The sequence below is a fragment of the Ranitomeya variabilis genome, chromosome 4 (genome assembly GCF_051348905.1).
Source record: "Ranitomeya variabilis isolate aRanVar5 chromosome 4, aRanVar5.hap1, whole genome shotgun sequence".
NCBI lineage: Eukaryota > Metazoa > Chordata > Amphibia > Anura > Dendrobatidae > Ranitomeya > Ranitomeya variabilis.
In genome coordinates this window covers 547,468,743-547,493,252 of record NC_135235.1, presented here as the reverse complement: position 1 = coordinate 547,493,252, position 24,510 = coordinate 547,468,743, and the positions used below count along the sequence as shown (strand labels likewise).

Genomic DNA, 24,510 nt, shown 5'->3' with positions numbered 1-24,510 from the left:
GAAGACAAACAGTTAACTATTTACATTCTATAAGGCATCTAGAGCTTCATAGTAAGTTGCAAGACATCAGCCGACAGTGGACACCTCGACCGTTCAAGCTTCGGCCCCTGGTCGGCGGCTGATGTAGTGTCAGTGTCAACGGTTGGTCTCTCGGGTGCAGTCAGGTCACCCGGTGTCTGGATTCAAAGGCTAACCCTGGCTGCAAGCTCGGTAGCCGCAACAAGGCGTACAGTGGCGATAGTAACAAGATCTGTCAAGTCCGGACCGGTCATGATCGGGGCAACAGGTGACACCCCCTCAGGCCCACATCGCTGGACGTTCCGAGCGCACCATCCTTGCGCACTCCGGTGGTGGGTGTAGGTCACCTGATCCCCCCTTTGCAATAGTGGGTCACCATATTGGTTGCGGCAGGGAGTCTTCACGTTATAACTGGTAACGAAGACGTCAGTCGGTAGTCCCGGTTCCTGTATGGAGCCCCAACCCCGCTTTGGGTGAAAGGCCAGCACATTTCCCCGCTTTACCACGTCTTTCCTGCCGCACGCAGGCTTCGGGCGTTGTACTTTTGGCGCATTAGTTTGTTCTGTGTCTTTTCGGTTTTTCCAATGTAGGATCAGGCATTGTTTATATTGTTCCCAGGTGAGCACAGCAAGGGTGAGGCCTTCCTCCCGAGCTCCTTCTGGCCCGGTCCAGGGGGTGTCCCACTGGAGGATCACCCCTTCTGGGCTCACATCTATGGGTTCCCCCATCGTGGTCGGTAGTGGAGGTACCAGCTTCCCCATCGTGTCGGGGGTGAGCACCACCAGCCCCGCCGAGAGGAAACGGTTATTGTTGGGGCGAGGAGCGGTCGCGGGAGCGGGATCGGTCAGGGGAGCAGGATCGGTCAGGGGAGCAGGTGCGTCTTCCATACCTGCGCCTAATGTGATTCCACCGATGTCGATCCGTTCCGCTGACAAGGACACTGGAATCGGCCGCAGCCCGGACTGCGGTTCCTCCACGGTAGCCTCTCGATGTGGTTCCGCTCTCCATGGCTCCGTGGTTGGGATAGATAGGCTCGGCCCCTCCGCCGACGGCTCCAAGGAGTTCGAGTCCTTCAGCTGCGGTGGATTTGGGTCCGTCTCCGGTGGGTGAGGACAAGCCGGGAATACTTCGCCGTCGCTCGGGCACTTGCTGCTCATCGTCGCTGTCCGGCATTCGGCGGCACCGCATACACCTGGCCCCGCCATTTCTCCAAGGTCGAGCTCCCTCTTCGCCTCGTTCCTGCCGTTGCAAATCAGGGGGTGGTTCTCATCTGCTTCTGGGCAGGTCATCATCTCGCAGCAGAAGTCGGAGGGGGCGGTCACTGCTTTTGGCGCCGCTCTGGTAGTCTCCTCCCATGGCACGCCCTTCTTCTTCCTCTGCGCTCCCGATGGCGCTGCAATGGCGGCGGGTTTTGGCGGCAAATGGCAGTGCACAGTCTTTGCAATAAGTCACAGTCCAAGTACAATAAATCACAATCCCAAGGCACACATGACCCGATCCTCGGGCTTAAGTAGGATCCTGTTCGTGACGCCAAGTTGTAGCGCCCCCACTGTTGCAGGGCCGAGGGGTACCCGGTACCGGGCCTCTGAGTCTCTGCGCTGGGATTGTCACGGTGGCTAGACCCGGTCCGTGACCCTGCTGAGGGGCGCCCAATAATAGGTGTGGAAGGGGGTGGTAGTGCGGTGGAGTGCCGGTCGCAGTAAATAACGAGGACACCAGGTTGCAGTCTCTTTACCTCTTTACTGGAGGCTTCAGGACACTCAGTCTGGAATACGGTTAACCGGGCTGCGCAAGTCCGGCCGGTCTGATGGCACCTCCAGAGTTCCCTTTGCAGGTGGAAATCTGTGCCTACCTTCTAGCGCTTGTGTGTTGTGGTCCTCCCCTGCTGTGCTTACGGGATAGTCCCCACAACTGTTGTGTCTGTTTCTGAAGTTCCGTCACAACTCGATTCTGATGTTCTTCTTCGTCCCCCAGATTATATGGCTAGGACGCATCCGTATGACAGGTAGGCTCGGAGTTCTTCCGGGACCCTAGAGTCGCCCCTCTCCAAATGTTGCCCCCTATGTCTTCGTAGGTGATTTGTGTGAGACAGCCCGCCTATAACTGACTGTCCTGCCGTAGGTTTGAAGTATGGCTTGGAGCCTAGTACTTCCTCGGCGTTCCGGCCACCGGCTGCGCGCCTCAGTAGGATGTTGCCTCGTCTTACAGCACGACTCCTACTGGTATTTCTCCTTGTTGCGTTGATCTCGTTTCTCACTCAGCACAATCAACCTCGCTTCTTATCCTTTCTTGGGGTACCGCCGCGATCAAGTGCAGGCGCGGTCCCGTAACGTTCTCTCTGTTCGCTAGGCCTCTGTCAGGATCCCACCCCTGACAGGGACCCCCCTGAGTCTTCCCCTGCAACACCCTCTGCCACAGGATGTTGCCTGGCTCCAACCCAGTCAGCTTTCTTCCTAACTTCCTCTCTAACCCCCAGTTTTACCAGATTGTGAGGAGTGGCCTAATACATAGCACCCTTAGCTCCCCCTGGAGGTCAGACTGTGAAGTGTATTGGTGTCTGTGATACCTGGTCAGGTGAACTCCTTCAGTGCCATCAGACGTAACATCACTCCCCTTAGCGGCAGAGCGACGTTACTGCAACGACCAGGACTCTGGGGCACTGCACAAGCCACATAGCAGAACCGGTAGACACAGAGCTACACGTATATTGCCCAAATTAAGCCTGTGGTACAGCACCATTCTGGAGCCTGGAGTCACCGTGCAGAGACCCCAGAAGGAACGGCTCATGCTGCCTATCATACAGGTACCTGTCCCAGGACAAGGGAAAGAATCAGGACCTTGTTAGGACACTTCAGGCAGCAAGGGACATATAGCGAGCGCAAAGTGGAAGGCTCCCAACATGACTTGCCAAGGGGATTTCACTTGTTTCCGGGCTGCCAGGACACCTATTGTACCTGTTGCCAGTACCCAGGAATGAGGCCTGTTACATCTTCAGTTAACCAGGTAAAGACTGCAATGCTGTGTCCTTTACTCATTGACTGGCCCACACCATCACAACCATACACCTTGGGAGCCCTGGGGACCCCGCTTCACCTGTGGGAAGCATCACCATCATTGCTGCAACAACATCCCCAGAGGACCCCTTTAAAGCAGCATCGGTCCCCCTATTGACCGAACTCCACAGGTGGCGTCACAACAGACTTTATCGCAATTCACTTTAAAGACCGCTCCCCTTTTACAGTGAGTCCCAGGGCCACAGACCGGGTCGCAGCCACAGTGACATCCCCTTTAATAGTGACCGGACCCGGTGCCGAGTACCCCGCTGCCCTGGTGGGCGACTCACATGCAGCTGTTCTTGGCTAGCCATTGCAGTCTTAAACAGGCCTGGGCAAAGTGCGGCCCACGGGCCACAATCGGCCCTCTGGCTGTCTCAGTCCGGCCCGCAGTCCGAGACATCCATGGGGCTGGAAATCAGAGGTCCACGGGCCGCACAGTGCCTGCCCGCTCACTGTCTCCATGTGCGGCTCTGTGCTGCACCCGCCGCAGACTCCTTTGGTGGAGGAGGGGCCTCCGAAGACTTCCTCCACCAATAAGCGTGTGAGTAGAGGCAGGGAGAGAAGCAGAGTGCCAGGGAATGAGACCGAGGTAAGTATGTACCGTATTTTCCGGCGTATAAGACGACTTTTTAACCCCCGAAAATCTTCTTAAAAGTCGGGGGTCGTCTTATACGCCGGGAATCGTCGTGTACGCCGGTGTATATGGTGGGTGGGGAGGGGGAGTGATCCTGATGACGAGGGGGCGTCTCACAGGAAAGTGAGTAATCCCCATTACCTTATCCTAGCGGTGCAGCGTGGGGGTGTCAGTGCTGGGAGCGGCGGCGGCTGCTGTGTTCTGGTGCGGCGGCTCCTCTTCTGTGTGGGGCCTCTGTGCTGTGAGGTGGCGGCGGCAGCGGCGTATCTTTATCCAGTTGGGGCTCCTCCGGCATCTCCTTAGCCCTGGAGGCCCCGCCGCAACTCCATCGGTGCAATGTGGTGGCCTCCGGGAAAATGGCCGCTGCTCAGATTCAGATCTCGTGTCCCGAGATTTCGGGACGAGATCTGAATCTGAGCAGCGGCCATTTTCCCGGAGGCCACCGCATCGCACCTATTGAGCTGCCTACGGGAAAATGGCCGCTGCATTGCACCGATGGAGTTGCGGCGGGGCCTCCAGGGCTAAGGAGATGCCGGAGGAGCCCCAACTGGATAAAGATATGCCGCCGCCACCGCCACCTCACAGCACAGAGGCCCCACACAGAAGAGGAGCCGCCGCACCAGAGCACAGCAGCCGCCGCCGCCACTCCCAGCACTGAGACCCCCACGCTGCACCGCTACGATAAGGTAATGGGGGATACTCACTTTCCTGTGAGACGCCCCCTCGGCATCAGGATCACTCCCCCCCCCCCAAAAGGCACATATTCACCGGCCCTATAAGACGACATAGGGTGTATAAGAAGACCCCCGACTTTTAAGAAGATTTTATATTTTAACTGGTAAAGTTGGGGGGTCGTCTTATACGCCCAGTCGTCTTATACGCCGGAAAATACGGTAGTGTTTTTTTTCTCATCTGTATGGGCTGTTTGGGTGGGCATGGGGAGGCTATGGGGGTGTGAGATGGTGCAGCACACATGGGGCGACATGGTGCTGCACACATGGGGCGACATGGTGCTCCACACATGGGGCGACATGGTGCTCCATACATGAGGCGACATGGTGCTGCACATATGGGGCGACATGGTGCTGCACATGGGGGGGTGACATGGTGCTGCATATGCGGGTGACATGCTTCACTTGGGAAGGCTATGGGGGCGATATGCTGCACATGGGGAGTCTATGAGGGCGACATGCAGTGTATATAGGGAGGCTATGAGGGCGACATGCAGTGTATATAGGGAGGCTGTGTAGGGCTCATGCTGCTTATGGGGGGAGACTGTGTGTGGCTCATGTCGCATATGTTGGAGGCTGTGTGGGGCTCATGCTGCATGCAAGGGGCTGTTGGGGGGCTCATACGATATATAGAAAGGGCTGTGCTCGGGTTCAAATGATATATAGGGGATGTCAGGATTCTTTATTCTGTTCAATATTAAGTTTTACAGTTAATATTAATAAAATTATCAATAATATAGTAATTATAATATATCGATATTAATATTGAGCAGAATTAATTTTGGCCTATTGGTTCAGCCCTCCACAACAGTCACGGTATCTCATGTGGCCCCTCAGGAAAATTAATTGCCCACCCCTGGTCTTAAATATAACAGAATAATGACATTGCCCCTTCCTCAACTGACCTAAACCTTGCTGAGAGCATCTTAATTGGTAGTTTTTTTGGTGAAAAAATACAGTACACCTCTCTGCACAGTTTCTGTTAGGCTCTGGTTGGTACTGCCCAAAAAGTTAATTGTCAACAGATTAAGAAACTGACAGACTGCATTCATGGAAGGCTTATGATTGTCATTGAAAAGAAGGGCGGCTGTATTTGTCATTGGTATTTTATTGAAAAGTATTTTTGTACATTATGAGTTGATTAGCTATTATTCTAACTTTAACGGATGAAAATAAATAACTGAGATAGAAAAATGTACATATTTAATTTATTTGCCTAATTTTGCACACTACTAGTTGCCCAATATTTATGCACACAGATATTCTCAAGAAAGACAAAATACATATGTCTCAAGAAAGACAAAACCTCACTTTTACTTTCTTAACTATTCAGGGTTCAGGTTTATTAACCTTTTGGTTTGACAAATAGCACTGTAGTTACTCAATAATGAAATTAATAATCAAAATGACAAATTGCCTAATAATTGTGCATACAGTATATGTAGAATACGGGAGATTGTTGTCACATGCGGTACACAACCAGCACTTGCCACAAATTCCTGCAAATTCCTGAGCTCCTTTAATGTTGCTATAGAGCTCTCGTCAGTCCTTTCATCAATTTTAGAGCAGTCCAATTGTCAGTGTCGCACCAAATTTAAGCCCCTTCTTGATGACTGTCTTCACGGTGTTCACTGGTATATCTAATGCCTTGAAAATTGTTTTGTACTTTTCTCCTGACTGATAACTTTTAACAACGAGATCCCTTTACTGTGTTGTAAGCTGTTTATGGACCATGGATATTGCTATAAAATACAACTAATAAAATATCAGAAAATCCTACTAGAACAGCTAAACTTCAAATTACGGCAGCTGTGTACTGACTATTATTTAACATGGGTTTATATAGATTGGCTGATTTTGAACACGACTATGCAGCGTCCCAGAGTCCTGGTCGTTGCAGTATTGTCGCTCTTCCACAAGGGGGAGTGATGGTACGTCTGATGGCACTAAAGGAGTTCACCTGCCCAGGTATCACAGTTACACACTACACTTCACACTCCGGCCACCAGGGGGAGCAAAAGGTTCTATGTATTAGGCCACTCCTCACACTCTGGTAAAACTGGGGGTCGGATAGGAAGTTAGGAAGAAGCTGACTGGGTTTTGACCAGGTAACATCTAGTGAGAGGCGAGCGTTGCTTGGGAAGACTCAGGGAGGTCCATGTCAGGGGTGGGATCCTGACAACAGTGGCCTAGCACGAGACAGATCGTTACGGAGCTGCGCCTGCACTTCCTTGCGGCAGCATCCTAAGAAAGGACAAGAAGCGAAGTATTTTGTGGAGAAGTGAGAAACGAGATCACAGCACAAAGGAGATAGAACCAGGAGGAGTCGTGCCCCAAGATCGGCAACATCCTTCTGAGGCGCGTAGCGGCTCTACGCATTACTCTGAACTACGGCAGGGCAGTTAACTCTAGGTTGGCTGTCTCACCTTTACACCTAATGAAGACAACGGAGGCAATTGTGGGAGAGGGGCATCTCTAGGGTCCCTATAAAATAACTCCAGGCCTACCCCGTCATACGGGTGCGTCCTATCCAAACCATCTGGGGGACGGAGAGAGAACAGAAACATACACGACAGTTGTGAGGACTATCCCGTGGTGCTCAGCAGGGAGGTACTACAACACACAGGCGCTAGTAGGAAGGCTACTGATTTCCACCTGCAAAGGGAACTCTGGATATGCCTTCGGACTGGCCGGTCTCAGCCAGCCCTGTTAGCAGTGCTCTGGATTGTGGATGCCGAAGCCTTCAGTAAAGAGGTAAAGAGACTGCAACCCTGTGTCCTCGTCATTTACTGCGACCTACACCATTACCATCTACTCATCAAGGGAAGCCCTGGGGACACACTTCACCTGTGGGAAGTTACACCATCTAGCTGCCATTCCATCACCCCAGCGGAGTCCTAGCAGCGTCGGTCACCCTGACCGATTACCACAGGTGGCGTCACGAACACTTGACAAACTCTCACCTACACCTTTAATTGGGCGCCCCTTAGCAGGGCCACGGACCAGGTCGGGCCACCGTGACATCCCCAGAACCGAGACAGAAGGGACCCGGTACCGAGTACCCCACTGCCCTGTGTCTGGGGGCCGCTCCAACTACATCCCAAATTAAAGAGGATGTGCAACCACATTATTTTCTTTTTCTCCCCTCAAAATGATTTAGATAGTTTCTCAATGGAATAGTACAGATTATAGGTGACATTAAAGGCTAAAAAAGTTCTGAAATTATTTTTCTTGGACAAAAACCTGGCATATTAATAAGGGTATGTGTAGACTTTTTCTATCCACTGCATTTGTAATTGAAAAAGCAGTGGGTATAGGGATAGAACCATATCTTCAGAATATTATCTCTTAAAATGACTACCCTTGGCTAGACCTTTCTGGGTGGTGGTTTCCACTGTGTGTTTGATGTAAATAATATTTTCGCATAAATTGGCCTTTCTGAGAACAATGACACTTGCTCAGGATGACTCAGTTTCACTGAATTTAAACATGAATCAACTTACTCAATGTCTGGTATTAGGGAAAAGCTGCTATGACAAAAATGTTTGAAAATTTAGATGTGGAGGGGAGGGGTGATTTTCCTGACAGAGGAAGTAGTGGTGAAACATAATAGCTTGGAGATAAGATGTGTAAAATATGAGTGAGCTTTGTCGCAGTCACATTTATAGAAGAGAGCTGATGACAATATAGCTGGAGGTAGGTGTAGAACTGAGCCATGGATATTAGGCAATATTGGGATGTGTATTGTAATATTGTAGATTAGTACTGGAAGGCAGTATCTGAGGAGCTTTCTCATCAGGGACATTCATAAATGGATGATATTTTGGAAAGTCGAGTGCAACTATGAAGAGAAGAGGAGAAAAAATATTTTCCTTTTTTTTTTGTTGCAGATCTTGAAGTGGTGACACCATGTTACTGTACTTCCTTCTTCCCCAGCTCTTTCAGTATACTTATGCTTTGAACCTGGAGACCCAGAATCCCAAAACCTTCTCTGGACCCAAAGGCAGCTACTTTGGATTTTCAATTGATATTTATGAGCCTGGAAACAAGGGGTAGGTACATTTGGTGATTCTGAGCCTGGTGTCACATCTGTATTCTGTGGTGGAATCCAATGGGATCTTTTGTGTTGTAGCCTGAAATGTGTGTTTCCTAATATTCTCTGTTTATTGATTATGTTTGGAAAAGAAATACTTGTGTTGAAAGATTGGTAAGTTGGAGATCTGGTACGATTGTGCAAAAATGCTTGCAGGTAGAGTCCACTGCTTTACTTCAAGTTTCTATTGCTTCAAGTTAAATTTCGGACTCTGCTGCCTGACTTCTTTTCTGTGGTTGTTCATCTTTTTTGGTGGAGACAATAGTATAGCCTACCATACTAGTGGGCCAGACAAAAAAGACTGGGGTTGACAAGTAGGAGGTCAAGTTGAGTCTAAAGTTTTATATTTTAGACTCCGTTTGCCTAATTGAAATCAATGAATACATTGGGGGTACGTCTGAAAACCAGTTTGCTTCTGACAAAAGTCCCTGGCGGTCTGCTGAAACAGGAACATGGTGGTGTATGACACCAGAGGCGTATCTAGGGAGTAGCAACCGGGGCATGTGCCCCAGGCGCAGCCGGCAGGAGGGTGCAGTCAGGCCACCTAATGCGGCTGTCAATCTGACAGCTGGCACAGAGAAACTGCAGCGCGCCGGCTCCCAGTGTTCAATAGTACTTGCGTCTAACAGACACGAGTACAATTGAAGCTCTGACCTGTTATGACCCCAATGGCGAGGGTCTCAGAGGAACGTGAAAGTCTGCAGAATACAAAAATCCAGCTCATAGGGCAGTGGTAACTGGGTTGACCATATATCTACTCCTAACGCCAACACTAGAAGTAGCCGGGGATCATTCCTACGTTGATTCTAGATGACACGCGCCAGCCGGAGAATCTAGCTACCCCTAGTAGAGGAAAACAAAGACCTTTCTTGCCTCCAGAGAAGGGGACCCCAAAGCTGGATAGAAGCCCCCCACAAATAATGACGGTGAGGTAAGAGGAAATGACAAACACAGAAATGAACCAGGTTTAGCACAGAGAGGCCCGCTTACTGATAGCAGAATAAAGAAAGGTAACTTATATGGTCAACAAAAACCCTATCAAAATCCACACTGGAAATTCAAGAACCCCCGAACCGTCTAACGGTCCGGGGGGAGAACACCAGCCCCCTAGAGCTTCCAGCAAAGGTCAGGATATAGATTTGGAACAAGCTGGACAAAAATACAAAACCAAAACAAATAGCAAAAAGCAAAAGGCAGACTTAGCTGATATAACTGGAACCAGGATCAGTAGACAAGAGCACAGCAGACTAGCTCTGATAACTACGTTGCCAGGCATTGAACTGAAGGTCCAGGGAGCTTATATAGCAACACCCCTAACTAACGACCCAGGTGCGGATAAAAGGAATGACAGAAAAACCAGAGTCAAAAAACTAGTAACCACTAGAGGGAGCAAAAAGCAAATTCACAACAGTACCCCCCCCTTAGTGAGGGGTCACCGAACCCTCACCACGACCACCAGGGCGATCAGGATGAGCGGCATGAAAGGCACGAACTAAATCGGCCGCATGAACATCAGAGGCGACCACCCAGGAATTATCCTCCTGACCATAGCCCTTCCACTTGACCAGGTACTGAAGCCTCCGCCTGGAGAGGCGAGAATCCAAGATCTTCTCCACCACGTACTCCAACTCGCCCTCAACCAACACCGGAGCAGGAGGCTCAGCAGAAGGAACTACAGGCACAATGTACCGCCGCAACAAGGACCTATGAAATACATTGTGAATAGCAAACGACACAGGAAGATCCAGACGAAAAGATACAGGATTAAGGATTTCCAATATCTTGTAAGGCCCAATAAAACGAGGTTTAAATTTGGGAGAGGAGACCTTCATAGGAACAAAGCGGGAAGAAAGCCACACCAAATCCCCAACGCGTAGTCGGGGACCCACACCGCGGCGGCGGTTGGCAAAGCGCTGAGCCTTCTCCTGTGACAACTTCAAGTTGTCCACCACATGATTCCAGATCTGCTGCAACCTATCCACCACAGAATCCACCCCAGGACAGTCAGAAGGCTCCACATGACCCGAAGAAAAGCGAGGATGGAAACCAGAGTTGCAGAAAAAAGGCGAAACCAAGGTGGCGGAACTAGCCCGATTATTAAGGGCAAACTCAGCCAACGGCAAGAATGTCACCCAATCGTCCTGATCAGCAGAGACAAAACACCTCAAATAAGCCTCCAAAGTCTGATTGGTTCGCTCCGTCTGTCCATTAGTCTGAGGATGGAAAGCAGACGAAAACGACAAATCAATGCCCATCCTACTACAAAAGGATCGCCAGAACCTGGAAACGAACTGGGATCCTCTGTCTGACACAATATTCTCAGGGATGCCGTGCAAACGAACCACGTTCTGGAAAAACACAGGAACCAGATCGGAAGAGGAAGGCAGCTTAGGCAAAGGAACCAAATGGACCATCTTGGAGAAGCGATCACATATCACCCAGATAACGGACATGCCCTGAGATAGCGGAAGATCAGAAATGAAATCCATGGAGATATGTGTCCAAGGTCTCTTCGGGACAGGCAAGGGCAAGAGCAAACCGCTGGCACGAGAACAGCAAGGCTTAGCTCGAGCACAAGTCCCACAGGACTGCACAAATGACCGCACATCCCTTGACAAGGAAGGCCACCAAAAGGACCTGGCCACCAGATCTCTGGTGCCAAAAATTCCCGGGTGACCTGCCAACACCGAGGAATGAACCTCGGAAATGACTCTGCTGGTCCACTTATCCGGGACAAACAGTCTGTCAGGTGGACAAGACTCAGGCCTATCAGCCTGAAATCTCTGCAACACACGTCGCAGATCCGGAGAAATAGCTGACAAGATAACTCCATCTTTAAGAATACCAACAGGATCAGCGACTCCAGGAGCATCAGGCACAAAGCTCCTAGAAAGAGCATCGGCCTTCACATTCTTTGAACCTGGTAAATACGAGACAACAAAATCAAAGCGGGAGAAAAACAATGACCAGCGGGCCTGTCTCGGATTAAGGCGTTTAGCAGACTCGAGATACATCAGATTTTTGTGATCAGTCAAGACCACCACACGATGCTTAGCACCCTCGAGCCAATGACGCCACTCCTCAAATGCCCATTTCATGGCCAACAACTCCCGATTGCCCACATCATAATTTCGCTCGGCAGGCGAAAATTTCCTAGAGAAAAAGGCACAAGGCTTCATAACAGAGCAACCAGGGCCTCTCTGCGACAAAACGGCCCCTGCCCCAATCTCCGAAGCATCCACCTCAACCTGAAAGGGAAGTGAGACGTCAGGCTGGCACAAAACAGGCGCCGAAGTAAACCGGCGTTTCAACTCCTGGAAAGCCTCCACGGCAGCAGGAGCCCAGTTAGCTACATCGGAGCCCTTCTTGGTCATATCCGTCAAAGGTTTCACAATGCTAGAAAAATTAGCGATAAAACGACGGTAGAAGTTAGCGAAGCCCAAGAACTTCTGAAGACTCTTAACTGACGAGGGCTGAGTCCAATCAAGAATAGCTCGGACCTTGACTGGGTCCATCTCCACAGCAGAAGGGGAAAAAATGAACCCCAAAAAGGGAACCTTCTGTACACCAAAGAGACACTTTGAGCCCTTGACAAACAAAGAATTTTCACGCAAAATTTTAAAGACCAACCTGACCTGCTCCACATGCGAATCCCAATTATCAGAAAAAAACAAAATATCATCCAGATAAACAATCAAAAATTTATCCAGATACTTCCGGAAAATGTCATGCATAAAGGACTGAAAAACTGAAGGCGCATTGGAGAGCCCAAAAGGCATCACCAAGTACTCAAAATGACCTTCGGGCGTATTGAATGCGGTTTTCCATTCATCACCTTGCTTAATGCGCACAAGGTTGTACGCACCACGAAGGTCTATCTTGGTGAACCACTTGGCACCCTTAATCCGGGCAAACAAGTCAGACAACAGCGGTAAAGGATACTGAAATTTGACAGTGATCTTATTTAAAAGCCGATAATCAATACAAGGTCTCAAAGATCCGTCCTTTTTTGCCACAAAAAAGAATCCCGCACCAAGAGGGGAAGAAGACGGACGAATATGTCCTTTTTCCAGAGACTCCTTGATATATGAACGCATAGCGGTATGTTCAGGTACCGACAGATTAAACAGTCTTCCCTTAGGAAATTTACTGCCTGGGATCAAATCTATAGCACAGTCACAGTCCCTATGAGGAGGCAGTGCACTGGACTCAGACTCACTGAAGACATCCTGATAATCAGACAAATACTCCGGAACTTCCGAAGGCGTAGAAGAAGCAATAGACACAGGCAGGGAATCCTCATGAATACCACGACAGCCCCAACTTGAGACTGACATAGCCTTCCAGTCCAGGACTGGATTATGGGTCTGTAACCATGGCAGCCCTAAAACGACCAAATCATGCATTTTATGTAAAACCAGGAAACGTATCACCTCGCGGTGTTCAGGAGTCATGCACATGGTAACCTGAGTCCAATACTGCGGTTTATTTGCTGCCAATGGTGTAGCATCAATACCCCTAAGAGGAATAGGATTTTCTAATGGTTCAAGAGTAAATCCACAGCGCTTAGCAAATGAGAGATCCATGAGACTCAGGGCAGCACCTGAATCTACAAACGCCATGACAGGATAAGATGACAGTGAGCAAATCAAAGTTACAGACAGAATAAATTTAGGTTGCAAATTACCAACGGTGACAGGACTAACAACCTTAGCTATACGTTTAGAGCATGCTGAGATAACATGTGTAGAATCACCACAGTAGTAGCACAAGCCATTCCGGCGTCTATGAATTTTCCGCTCATTTCTAGTCAGGATTCTATCACATTGCATTAAATCAGGTGTCTGTTCAGACAACACCATGAGGGAATTTGCGGTTTTTCTATCACATTGCACCGAATTAGGTGTCTGTTCAGACAACACCATGAGGGAATTTGCGGTTTTGCGCTCCCGCAACCGCCGGTCAATTTGAATAGCCAGTGCCATAGTATCATTCAGACCTGTGGGAATGGGAAAACCCACCATAACATTCTTAATGGCTTCAGAAAGGCCATTTCTAAAATTAGCGGCCAGTGCACACTCGTTCCAATGTGTCAGCACGGACCATTTCCGAAATTTTTGGCAATACACTTCAGCCTCGTCCTGCCCCTGAGACATAGACAGCAAGGCCTTTTCTGCCTGAATCTCAAGATTGGGTTCCTCATAAAGTAAACCGAGCGCCAGAAAAAACGCATCAAGATCAGCCAATGCCGGATCTCCTGGCGCCAGCGAAAAAGCCCAATCCTGAGGGTCGCCCCGTAAGAACGAAATAACAATTTTTACTTGCTGAGCAGAATCTCCTGATGAACAGGGTCTCAGGGACAAAAACAATTTACAATTATTCACGAAATTCCTAAACTTAAACCTGTCTCCGGAAAACAGTTCAGGAATCGGTATTTTAGGTTCTGACCTAGGATTTCTGATAACATAGTCTTGTATGCCCTGCACACGAGTAGCCAGCTGGTCCACACTTGTAATCAAGGTCTGGACATTCATGTCTGCAGCAAGCATAGCCACTCTGAGGTAAAGGGGAAGGAGAAAAAAAAAAACTCAGAATCTTCTTTCTTATAATCCCTCTTCTGCAATGCATTAAACATTTAATACTGGCCTGGCAAACTGTTATGACCCCAATGGCGAGGGTCTCAGAGGAACGTGGAAGTCTGCAGAATACAAAAATCCAGCTCATAGGGCAGTGGTAACTGGGTTGACCATATATCTACTCCTAACGCCAACACTAGAAGTAGCCGGGGATCATTCCTACGTTGATTCTAGATGACACGCGCCAGCCGGAGAATCTAGCTACCCCTAGTAGAGGAAAACAAAGACCTTTCTTGCCTCCAGAGAAGGGGACCCCAAAGCTGGATAGAAGCCCCCCACAAATAATGACGGTGAGGTAAGAGGAAATGACAAACACAGAAATGAACCAGGTTTAGCACAGAGAGGCCCGCTTACTGATAGCAGAATAAAGAAAGGTAACTTATATGGTCAACAAAAACCCTATCAAAATCCACACTGGAAATTCAAGAACCCCCGAACCGTCTAACGGTCCGGGGGGAGAACACCAGCCCCCTAGAGCTTCCAGCAAAGGTCAGGATATAGATTTGGAACAAGCTGGACAAAAATACAAAACCAAAACAAATAGCAAAAAGCAAAAGGCAGACTTAGCTGATATAACTGGAACCAGGATCAGTAGACAAGAGCACAGCAGACTAGCTCTGATAACTACGTTGCCAGGCATTGAACTGAAGGTCCAGGGAGCTTATATAGCAACACCCCTAACTAACGACCCAGGTGCGGATAAAAGGAATGACAGAAAAACCAGAGTCAAAAAACTAGTAACCACTAGAGGGAGCAAAAAGCAAATTCACAACACTGACCGTCGAGTCAAAGTGACGCCAGCAGTGTGATCATGTCATGTGATCACACTGCTGATGTTACTCGCCGGTGCTGCAGAGGCGCAGATGGGTGGTAAATGCTCCACATTAGTGGAGTTGAAGACACCAAAGATAGGGGAGATATTTACTGGGTGGTGTTTACTGGGGGGTGGTGCATTTAATGTGTGTGTGGTTTTTTGCTGTGTGGGGGAGGGGGAATATTTGCTGTGTGTGTGCGGTGGGGTAATTACTGTGTGTGGGGGCATTTACTGTGTGTGGGGTATTTACTGTGTGTAGATATTTACTGTATGTTTGTGTGGGGGGTATTCACTGTGTGTGTGAGAGACGGGTATTTACTGTATGGGGAGATTTACTTTGCTGGTTTTTTTTTAGTGTAATGGGGCTGGGTGAGATTTCGTGTAATGATTTGAGGAAACAAATTTGGGTACCAAGGAAGTGACAGGTGCAGGCACAATATGGGGAGCGGGAGAAATTTGAAGACACAATATTAGGAGGAAGGTATGAGATGGGGAGCATGTATGGGGGAAGGGTGCAGACACAGTATGGTGAGTGGTGGTATGGGTGCGGACACTGTATGAGGAGAGATGGGAAAATGTATGAGGATACCATATAGGGGGTGATGGGATGTGTGCTGACAAAGTATGGTCAGTCAAAGGGATGTGTGAGGAGGCAGGATGGAAACCGAGAGGGTAAATGTATGCAGAGGGAGGGGAAAACATGAGAGGAGACAGTATGGGGGGAAAAGTGTGAGTGGGCATAAAATAGACTGAGTAGTGTGGGGGGTGTAGCATGGGGCAACAGTGTAAGGGCACAGCCAGGAGGTGACAGTATACCAAGGGGGGGGGGGCGTGGTGAGGGGGCACAGTTTAGAGACTGGGCCCTATAGGGGGGACTCAGTGTGAGAGAACAGTGTGAAGAAGGGACCCAGTATGGAAAGGAGGGAGCAGGGTGGAGAGCATGTATAAGAAGGATAGCATGAGGTCATATTGTGTGCAGGGAATATAGGGGCTCAGCTTAGGGCAAATATTTTTATTTGGGACACAGGGCATTGTGTGGGGATGTGCTGCACAAGACCGGAGAAGATGGAGATCTGTAGAGAAGGCTGAGGATCAGAAAACTCATGAAGTCTGGTCAAGATGAAGAAGAAAAGAAAGAGAACGACTCCAGAATCATCTATAAGGTACCTGGATGTAAAAAAAAATTTGTGATACTATCTCATATTTTTATTTATGTTAGGAGCATTAAAGGGGTTGCCCAAGTTTGTGATAAGTCTGCAGTCATTCTACGTGACTGCAGACTTCTGAATTCTCACTGTGCACCCTGCTCACTGTCTGGTTTCTCTGGTACCGGTGATTTGCATACATGTGGTCAGGTGCTGACTAGACATACGTGGCTTCACTCAATAAAAATGAATTGAGCAAGGCGGGGCACGTCTAGTTAGAATGTGGCCAGAAGTATCAAGGGAGAATCCTAAGACTATATGCACACAATGCGTTTTCGCAGAGTTTTTTCTGCGCGGAAATAGTCCAAAAACGCAATGGAATCCTTATGCAAGGTAATTCAATGACAATCCTGAAGTGTGGTGCACATGATCAGTAAATTTCCGTGTGTATTTGCAGTGCGTTTTTTTCTTCAGCATGTCAATTCTTTGTGCGTTTCTGTAGCGTTTTTCACCCATTGATTTCAAATGAGTCAGTCAAATCCGCAGAAAAAACGCAGGTATAAAAATGTTGCGGATTTGCTGAGTTTTTGTTTTTGCGTTTTACTGTCTTCCTATAGTGTTTCCCACTCTGTCATCTGTGTGACAGCGTGGGAAACACCGGCGTGGTGAGTCTTATCAGTGGTAAGACTACCGCAAGTAAGACCGTCGGTCACAGCGCTGCGGGGTCATGCTGTCAGATGTCAGCGTGACCCCTCAGCTGTGACTGCGACCCGCAGTAACGTTAACACTGGTACTGTCTGTCAGAGAACTGCGGGATCATGCTGTCAGATATAGGGCCGGTTTTAGACAAAGTGGGGCCCTGGGCAAAAGTTTAAAGTGGGGCCCCAAATGCTCACATAGTGCACCATCACACAGAAACATTTCTGTTGTATTTACATGGGCTGAGTTCATGCTGTTAAACGAGCACGATCGACAATATTGAAGTCATTCGACGCTTGTTTCCCGGCCTCTTTAGGGTATGTGCATACGTTCAGTAATTGGCAGCACTCTGGACGCAGGGCATGTCCGCTGCTGGATATTGAACGCAGGTGAATCCGAATGAGTTCATTGAACTGTGCGGATTCACCGTATCCAATACATTGTACGGGTGAAATTTATCTTGTGGAGGCTTGCGTCTACGTAAGATAAATAGACATGCTGCAGTTTGGAAAGACGCACCACATGTCCGTCTCCGCAGGTAATCCGCGGGCGTCTGTGCACACATAGTGGGCATGGGATTTCTTGAAATCCCATACACTATGCTGTAACATCTAGACGCTGCACAAGTACACAGCATGCAACCCGCAGCATTTACTGATCGTGGGCACATACCCTTACTCCGGCTGAGAAAGAAGGATAGTTACAGATAGTCCTCGATACAGTATAATGCAGGTCCCATACAGTACATATAGTAAAATGCACTCCCCGTGGTTTTTAGAGAGTATAATGCAGGCCCCCTCAGAGTATACTGCAGTCGCCATCATAGAATATACTGCACCCCCTCATACAGCATAATGCAGCCCACTCAGAGTATAATGAAGCCCCCCCAGAGTATAATGCAGCCCCCCTCAGGGTATACAGCAGCCCCCCTCATAGAGCATAATGCAGCCCCCTCAGAGTATAATGCAGCCCCACACACAGTATAATGCAGCCCCCAGAGTATAATGCTACCCCTCCCACACACAGTATAAATCAGCCTCCCTCACACACACACGAAGTACAGTGCAGCCCCCTCACAGTATAATGCAGCCCCACACACAGTATAATACAGCCCCTTCAGAGTATAATGCAGCCCCCTTAGAGTATAAAGCAGCCCCCTCAGGGTATTATGCAGCCCCCCAAACATACACACATACAGTATAGTGCAGCCCCCCACACACAGTGAGTGTACTGCAGCCCCCCAACACACAGTATAATGCAGCCCCCACACACAGTATAATGCAGCCCCCAACACACAGTATAATGCAGCCCCCAGCTCACAGTATAATGCAGCCCCCCACACATACATTATAATACAGCCCACACACTCAGTATAATGCAGCCCTCCACACATTATAATGCAGCCCCCCCACACAGTATAATGCAGCCCCCTCAGAGTATACTGCAGCCCCCCTCATAGAGTATACTGCAGCCTCCTCAGAGTATACTGCAACCCTCCTCATAGAGGATAATGCAGCCCCTTTGAGTATAATGCAGCCCCACGCACACAGTATAATGCAGCCTCCCCCACAAACACACACACAAAGTATGGTGTAGCCCCCCACACAGTATAGTGGAGCCCCCCACACACACAGTATAATGCAGCCCCCCACACACATATTATAATGCAGCCCCCTCAAAGTATAAAGCAACCCCCTCAGGGTATAAAGCAGCCCCCAACAAACATACACACATACAGTATAGTGCAGCCCCCCCACACAGTGCACTGCAGCACCCCAACACACAGTATAATGCAGCCTCCAACTCACAGTATCATGCAGCCCCCCACACAGTATATTTGTAGATTGTGAGCCCTCGCAGGCAGGGTCCTCTCTCCTCCTGTATCAGTTGTGACCTGTATTGTTTAAGATTATTGTCCTTGTTTTTATTATGTATACCCCTCCTCACATGTAAAGCACCATGGAATAAATGGCGCTATAATAATAAATAATAATAATAATAATAATAATGCAGCCCCCCACACACAGTATAATACAGCCCCCAACACACAGTATAATGCAGCTCCCCACACACAGCATAATGCAGCCCCCACACACACATATAGTATAATGCAGACCCCCACACACAGCATAATGCAGCTCCCTCTCACAGTATAATGCAGCCCCCCACACACAGTATAATGCAGTCCTTCCACACACAGTATAATGCAGTCCCTCCCACACAGTATAATGCAGCCCCCACATACACACACAGTATAGTGCATTCCCCCCACACAGTATAGTCCAGCCCCTCACATGCACAGTATAGTGCAGTCCTCCCACACAGTATAATGCAACCCCCCCACACACAGTATAATGCAGCCACCCCACATTCACAGTAAAGTGCAGCAGACACAGACAGACACACACAATACTTACCTCTCCTCCTCACTCGTCTACTGCTCTGGCTTCTGCAGAGCGTCTCATCAGCTCCACTGCTGGCACACGCGCTGAGTCAGAGGCAGAGGGTGAGTGATGGAAGAGGGAGTGTCATGTGATGCACTTTCCTCCATCACCGCTTTCAGTTGAATGTACGATGCAGGGGGGTCAGAGCCGGGCCCCTCTTACTCAGGGGCCCCATAGCGGCACACCACTGGCTAGGGGCCCCTGGAAGAGTGGGGGCCCTAGGCAGCTTCTTCATCTGCCTGCCTCTAACGCCGGCCCTGGTCAGATGTCAGCATGACCCCTCAGCTGTGATTGTGACCCACAGGCGTGGGCAGGGGCCACTGATGGGAGACGTAGTCTCATCTGCCGGCGCCTGTGCTCACAGTTAAAAAAAAAAAGTAAAATTATATACACATTCAAATAAAAATAAAAATCCATTATACTGACCTAACACCAAATCCCTGATGCCCTCGTCTCCTAGAAGTAATGTAAAATAATAAACCAACATATTCTCACCTGTTCGCCATAGTCCACGTAATCCCAAGTGTCGCACGGCGATCTCACATGTAGAACAATCACACCGGGAGATGTGACTGTTCTAACCAGTCGCCGGTGATACACTGACAGGAGGTAAACACTCCCACAGTGTATCACTAAGCTGCAGTGAGAGTTCACCAGAGTTCATCAGCTCTGGTTCTCTCACTTATGGCACCGCTGCATGAGAACTCTCCCATGCAGCAGTGGTGCCGTAAGGGAGATCAGCTGATGAACTCCGGTGAACTCTCTCACGGCAGCTCAGTGGTACATTGCAAGAGCGATCACCTCATGTCATTACCTCATGTCAGTGTATCGCCGGCTGTCTTTGAGAGCAGTCACATTAGTAATGTGACTGCTCTCAGAGTGATCACGATCGTCTTGGGACATTATGGATTATCTTCTCTGCGGATAGGTGAGAATTAGGCTGCCGTCACACTAGCAGTATTTGGTCAGTATTTTACATCAGTATCTGTAAGCCAAAACCAGGAGTGGAACAATTGGAGGAAAAGTACAATAGAAACATATGCTCCACTTCTGTTTTTACCACCCACTACTGGTTTTGGCTTACAAATACTGATGTAAAATACTGACCAAATACTGCTAGTGTGACAGCAGCCTTACTGTGATTTATTATTTTCTTTTTGTTGCAGGAGACATTGGCTTTGGTGGATTTGGCGTTTGGTGAGTATGGTTTGATTAAGATTATTAAAGGAGTCGGTGTCATTATTTCAAATAAAGGACTTTATTCTGGATGTCTGTGTCTTTATTTACAATATCACTATGGGGTTACTAATGGATAGGTGTCTTATAGACGCCTCTCCATTACTAACCTGTGGGCTTGATGTCACCTGACAATACAAAGGTGACATAAACCCCACAAATATGAACCCACTTGCCACCGCTACAGGGGTTGTGAATTCTGCTCTTGGGCTCCCTCCGGTGGTTGTTGGTGGTAGTGCAGTTGTCTTGGGGTTGTAATCCAGGGCAGGTGTTTCTGCTGATTGCAGTTCTACTAGGTATTTAGGTTTGCAGGATCCATGAGTCTTTGCCAGTTGTCCATTGTATCTGGAGGGATTGCATCTCTCGCTGGCTCCTCATGCCCTGCTGCCAATTCAGCTAAGATAAGTGTCTGGGTTTTTGTCTCTGTGCACACATGCAGTGTGCTTTGCAATTCAGTGCAATTCATTGTGTTTTTGGCCAGCTTAGACTTTGTTTGGATTTTTCAGTCATGCTGGATTCTCAGGAGATGCAGATATACTTTCTATGTCTTTAGTTAAATGTAGAATATTTGTATTATCTGCTGTGGATATTTTTAGGATTTTAATACTGACCACTTAGAATTCTGTCCTGTCCTTTTCTATTTAGCTAGAAGTGCCTCTTTTGCTAAATCCTGTTTTTCTGCCTGCGTGTGTCTTTCCTCTTATACTCACAGTCAATACTTGTGGGGGGCTGCCTATCCTTTGGGGTTCTGCTCTGAGGCAAGATAGAATTCCCATTTCCATCTATAGGGGTATTTAGTCCTCCGGCTGTGTCGAGGTGTCTAGGACTTGTTAGGTACATTCCACGGCTACTTCTAGTTGCGGTGTTAGTTTAGGGTTTGCGGTCAGTACAGGTACCACCTACTCCTGAGAAAGTCTCTCATGCGGCTCCACGGTCACCGGATCATAACAACAGGGCAAGTGGGAAGAGCGAGTCTAAGTGCCAAATTTGGCGCATCTTATAGATGCGCCTTTTCTGGGGTGGCTGAGAACTGATGTTTTTAGTCTGGGAGGGGCCAATATTCACGGCCCCTTCCTAGGCTATTAATATCAGCCCGCAACTGTGTGCATGGCCTTTGCTGGTTAGATTTTTAAGGGGACCCTATGTAAATTTTTTTGTCTAAGCAAACAGCTGTAAGCTGATATTAATAGCCTGGGAACCTTTATGGCTATTGGCTCCTTCCCAGAATATTAACCACAGCCCTCAGCTTTACCTCTATTGGTTCTTAAAATTGCGCGGGAGTCCACACAATTTTTTTTCATTTTTTTTCTTTAAAATTAACAGTTGCTGTCTGGTTACAGGCTATGTACGTTTGTTCTGTTAACGCTCCTACATGGGCTGGTGACAATGTGTGTGTAGGTTTGTTTATATGTGTTTACTTATCGGCTTAGTAATGAGGGTGTCTGGCTTAAGGTACCATCACACTCAGCGACGCTGCGGCGATCTAGACAACGAGCCGACCTAAACTAGATCGCTGCAGCGTCGCTGTTTAGGTCGCTGTAGAGACGTCAAACACAGCAACTCCAGAAAAATGCAGGAGCGATCCAGGGACGTAACGGCGACTCACTTATCGTTCTCGCTGGTTGATAGCTCCATGTCTGGCATTGCTGGCGTCGTTGCTTTTGATGCCAAACATGACGATACATGCCGACCTAGCGACGAAATAAAGTTCTGGACTTCTAGCTCCGACCAGCGATGGCACAGCGGGATCCAGATCGCTGCTGCGTGTCAAACACAACGAGATCGCTATATAGGACGCTGCAACGTCACGGATTGTTGTCGTTCTCATTGCAAAGTTGCTGAGTGTGACGGTACCTTAACACCTTTTCATTACTAAGTCTAGAGCTACAGTAGGTGTCATTGACAGCTGCCGACACCAAACCCTAAGGCTATGTTCACACGATCCTTTTTTCGCTGCGGATCCGCAGCGGATTTGCAGCTGCGGATCCGCAGACGTTTTCCATGCAGGGCACAGTACAATGTTACCCTATGGAAAACGAAATCCGGTGTGCCGACTATCCTTTTTTCGGCTTGAAAATCAGAGCGGATTTTCAGCGGAAAAAAAGAAGTACCATGTAAATTCTGTCTGCGGATTCCGCAGCGGGTTTCCACCTGCACCAATAGGAAAATGCAGCTGGAAACCCGCAGTGGAATCCGCAGTAGAAAAAGGACTGAAAACCGCAGTGGAAACCAACGCAGGTTTTGCACTGCGGGTTTCACATATCAGGACCTGAAAAATCCGCAGCGAAAAAAGGATCGTGTGAACAAGCCCTTATTCCATTACCCTGATGCTACTGCATCAGCATGAAAAAGGTGGTGTTCAAACAAGAAATGGTATCACAAAACTTTATTTTAAATATCTTTATTTAGCTCAAAAAAGCCTTCATTGCTGTACAAAAACGCTGCAAAAATGCTCCTAAAAAAGCATGTTTTTCTGCAGTATTTTGCTTGCCAAGAGATGCAGAAGCCTTGCAGAAATTTCTGCAAGCAAATACTCAACGTGCACACATAGCCTAAATGTGTGCTGTGCACGCACTGTGAGAATTCAGAATCCTGCAGCCACCTATAGTGATTGCAGATTTTCATCTCAAACCTGGATGCACACTTTAATTATAAAATTAAGCCCTGCAGCCAATCCTAACAGCATGTAATATCCTCACTGTCAGGATTCATCTCTGCTTGCTGGTTCCAGCAGTCATCACATGGCAGCTTTACTCATATGAACACTGTATGTGATAATGAGCTCCTCTTCTGGCTTCTCTCAGTTTTTCACTGAACATTTAATTAGGGCGAGCAGCTTGTCGGCACGTGACTAAGGGTCCCTTTCCACTTGCGAGAGAAAAAACGGTCCGATTAACGGACCGAAAAAACGGAGGAAAATCATGCGATTGTCATGCGAGTGTCATGTGAGTGTCATGCAAGTGTCAAGCGATTTTTTATCGCAACATCCGTATGACATCCGTATTGCTGTCCGATTTTAACGCACCGGTGTCCTTTGAAAAGCCGGCAAATCAGTGCTGTGTACAGTAAAATCACACTGACAGGTTAGAATAGAATAGATATATACACATAGAATGTGTATATATACATATATATATGTCAGTGAGACACCTATATATGTATATTTATATTTAATTCAGCGCTAGATAGCATAAAAGCTATGACGCCTCTCCATTATTAATCTGGCTTAATGTCACCTTACAATAGCAGGGTGACATTAACCCTTCATTACCCCATATCCCACCGCTACACGGGAGTGGGAAGAGAGTGGCCAAGTGCCAGAATAGGCGCATCTTCCAGATGTGCCTTTTCTGGGGTGGCTGGGGGCAGATGTTTGTAGCCAGGGGGGCCAATAACCATGGACCCTCTCTAGGCTATTAATATCTGCCCTCAGTCACTGGCTTTACCACTCTGGCGGAGAAAATTGCGCGGGAACCACCGCCAATTATTTCCGCGATTTAACCCTTTCATTTCATAGCTAGAGGGCCCAAATTTGACACACAGACACTTCTTACATTAGTGAAGAGGAATATGTAATAAAAGAAGGGATATGAGATAGTTTACTGTATGTAAACCATGTCTCATATCCTGTCGGGTTTGTGAAAGAGAAAGAAAAAGCCGGCAATTGAATTAGCGGCTTTTATGCTATCTAGCGCTGCATTAAATATAAATATACATATATACACTCACTGGCCACTTTATTAGGTACACCTGTCCAACTTCTTGTTAACACTTAATTTCTAATCAGCCAATCACATGGCGGCAACTCAGTGCATTTAGGCATGTAGACATGGTCAAGACAACCTCCTGCAGTTCAAACCGAGCATCAGTATGGGGAAGAAAGGTGATTTGAGTGCCTTTGAACGTGGCATGGTTGTTGGTGCCAGAAGGGCTGGTCTGAGTATTTCAGAAACTGCTGATCTACTGGGATTTTCACGCACGACCATCTCTAGGGTTTACAGAGA

General features: G+C 48.2%; 1 protein-coding gene across 1 annotated transcript in view; it reads left to right on the top strand.

The window, feature by feature from the left end:
- Positions 1-8,040: 8,040 nt before the first annotated feature.
- ITGA2B (integrin subunit alpha 2b) overlaps positions 8,041-24,510 on the top strand; it is a 107,585-nt gene continuing 91,115 nt past the window's right edge. Inside the window, exons 1-2 of the mRNA XM_077252590.1 lie at positions 8,041-8,135; positions 8,330-8,491. Of these exons, the coding sequence (XP_077108705.1) occupies positions 8,349-8,491 (143 nt within the window). The 5' untranslated portion in view covers positions 8,041-8,135; positions 8,330-8,348. The remainder of the gene's footprint in view (positions 8,136-8,329; positions 8,492-24,510) is intronic.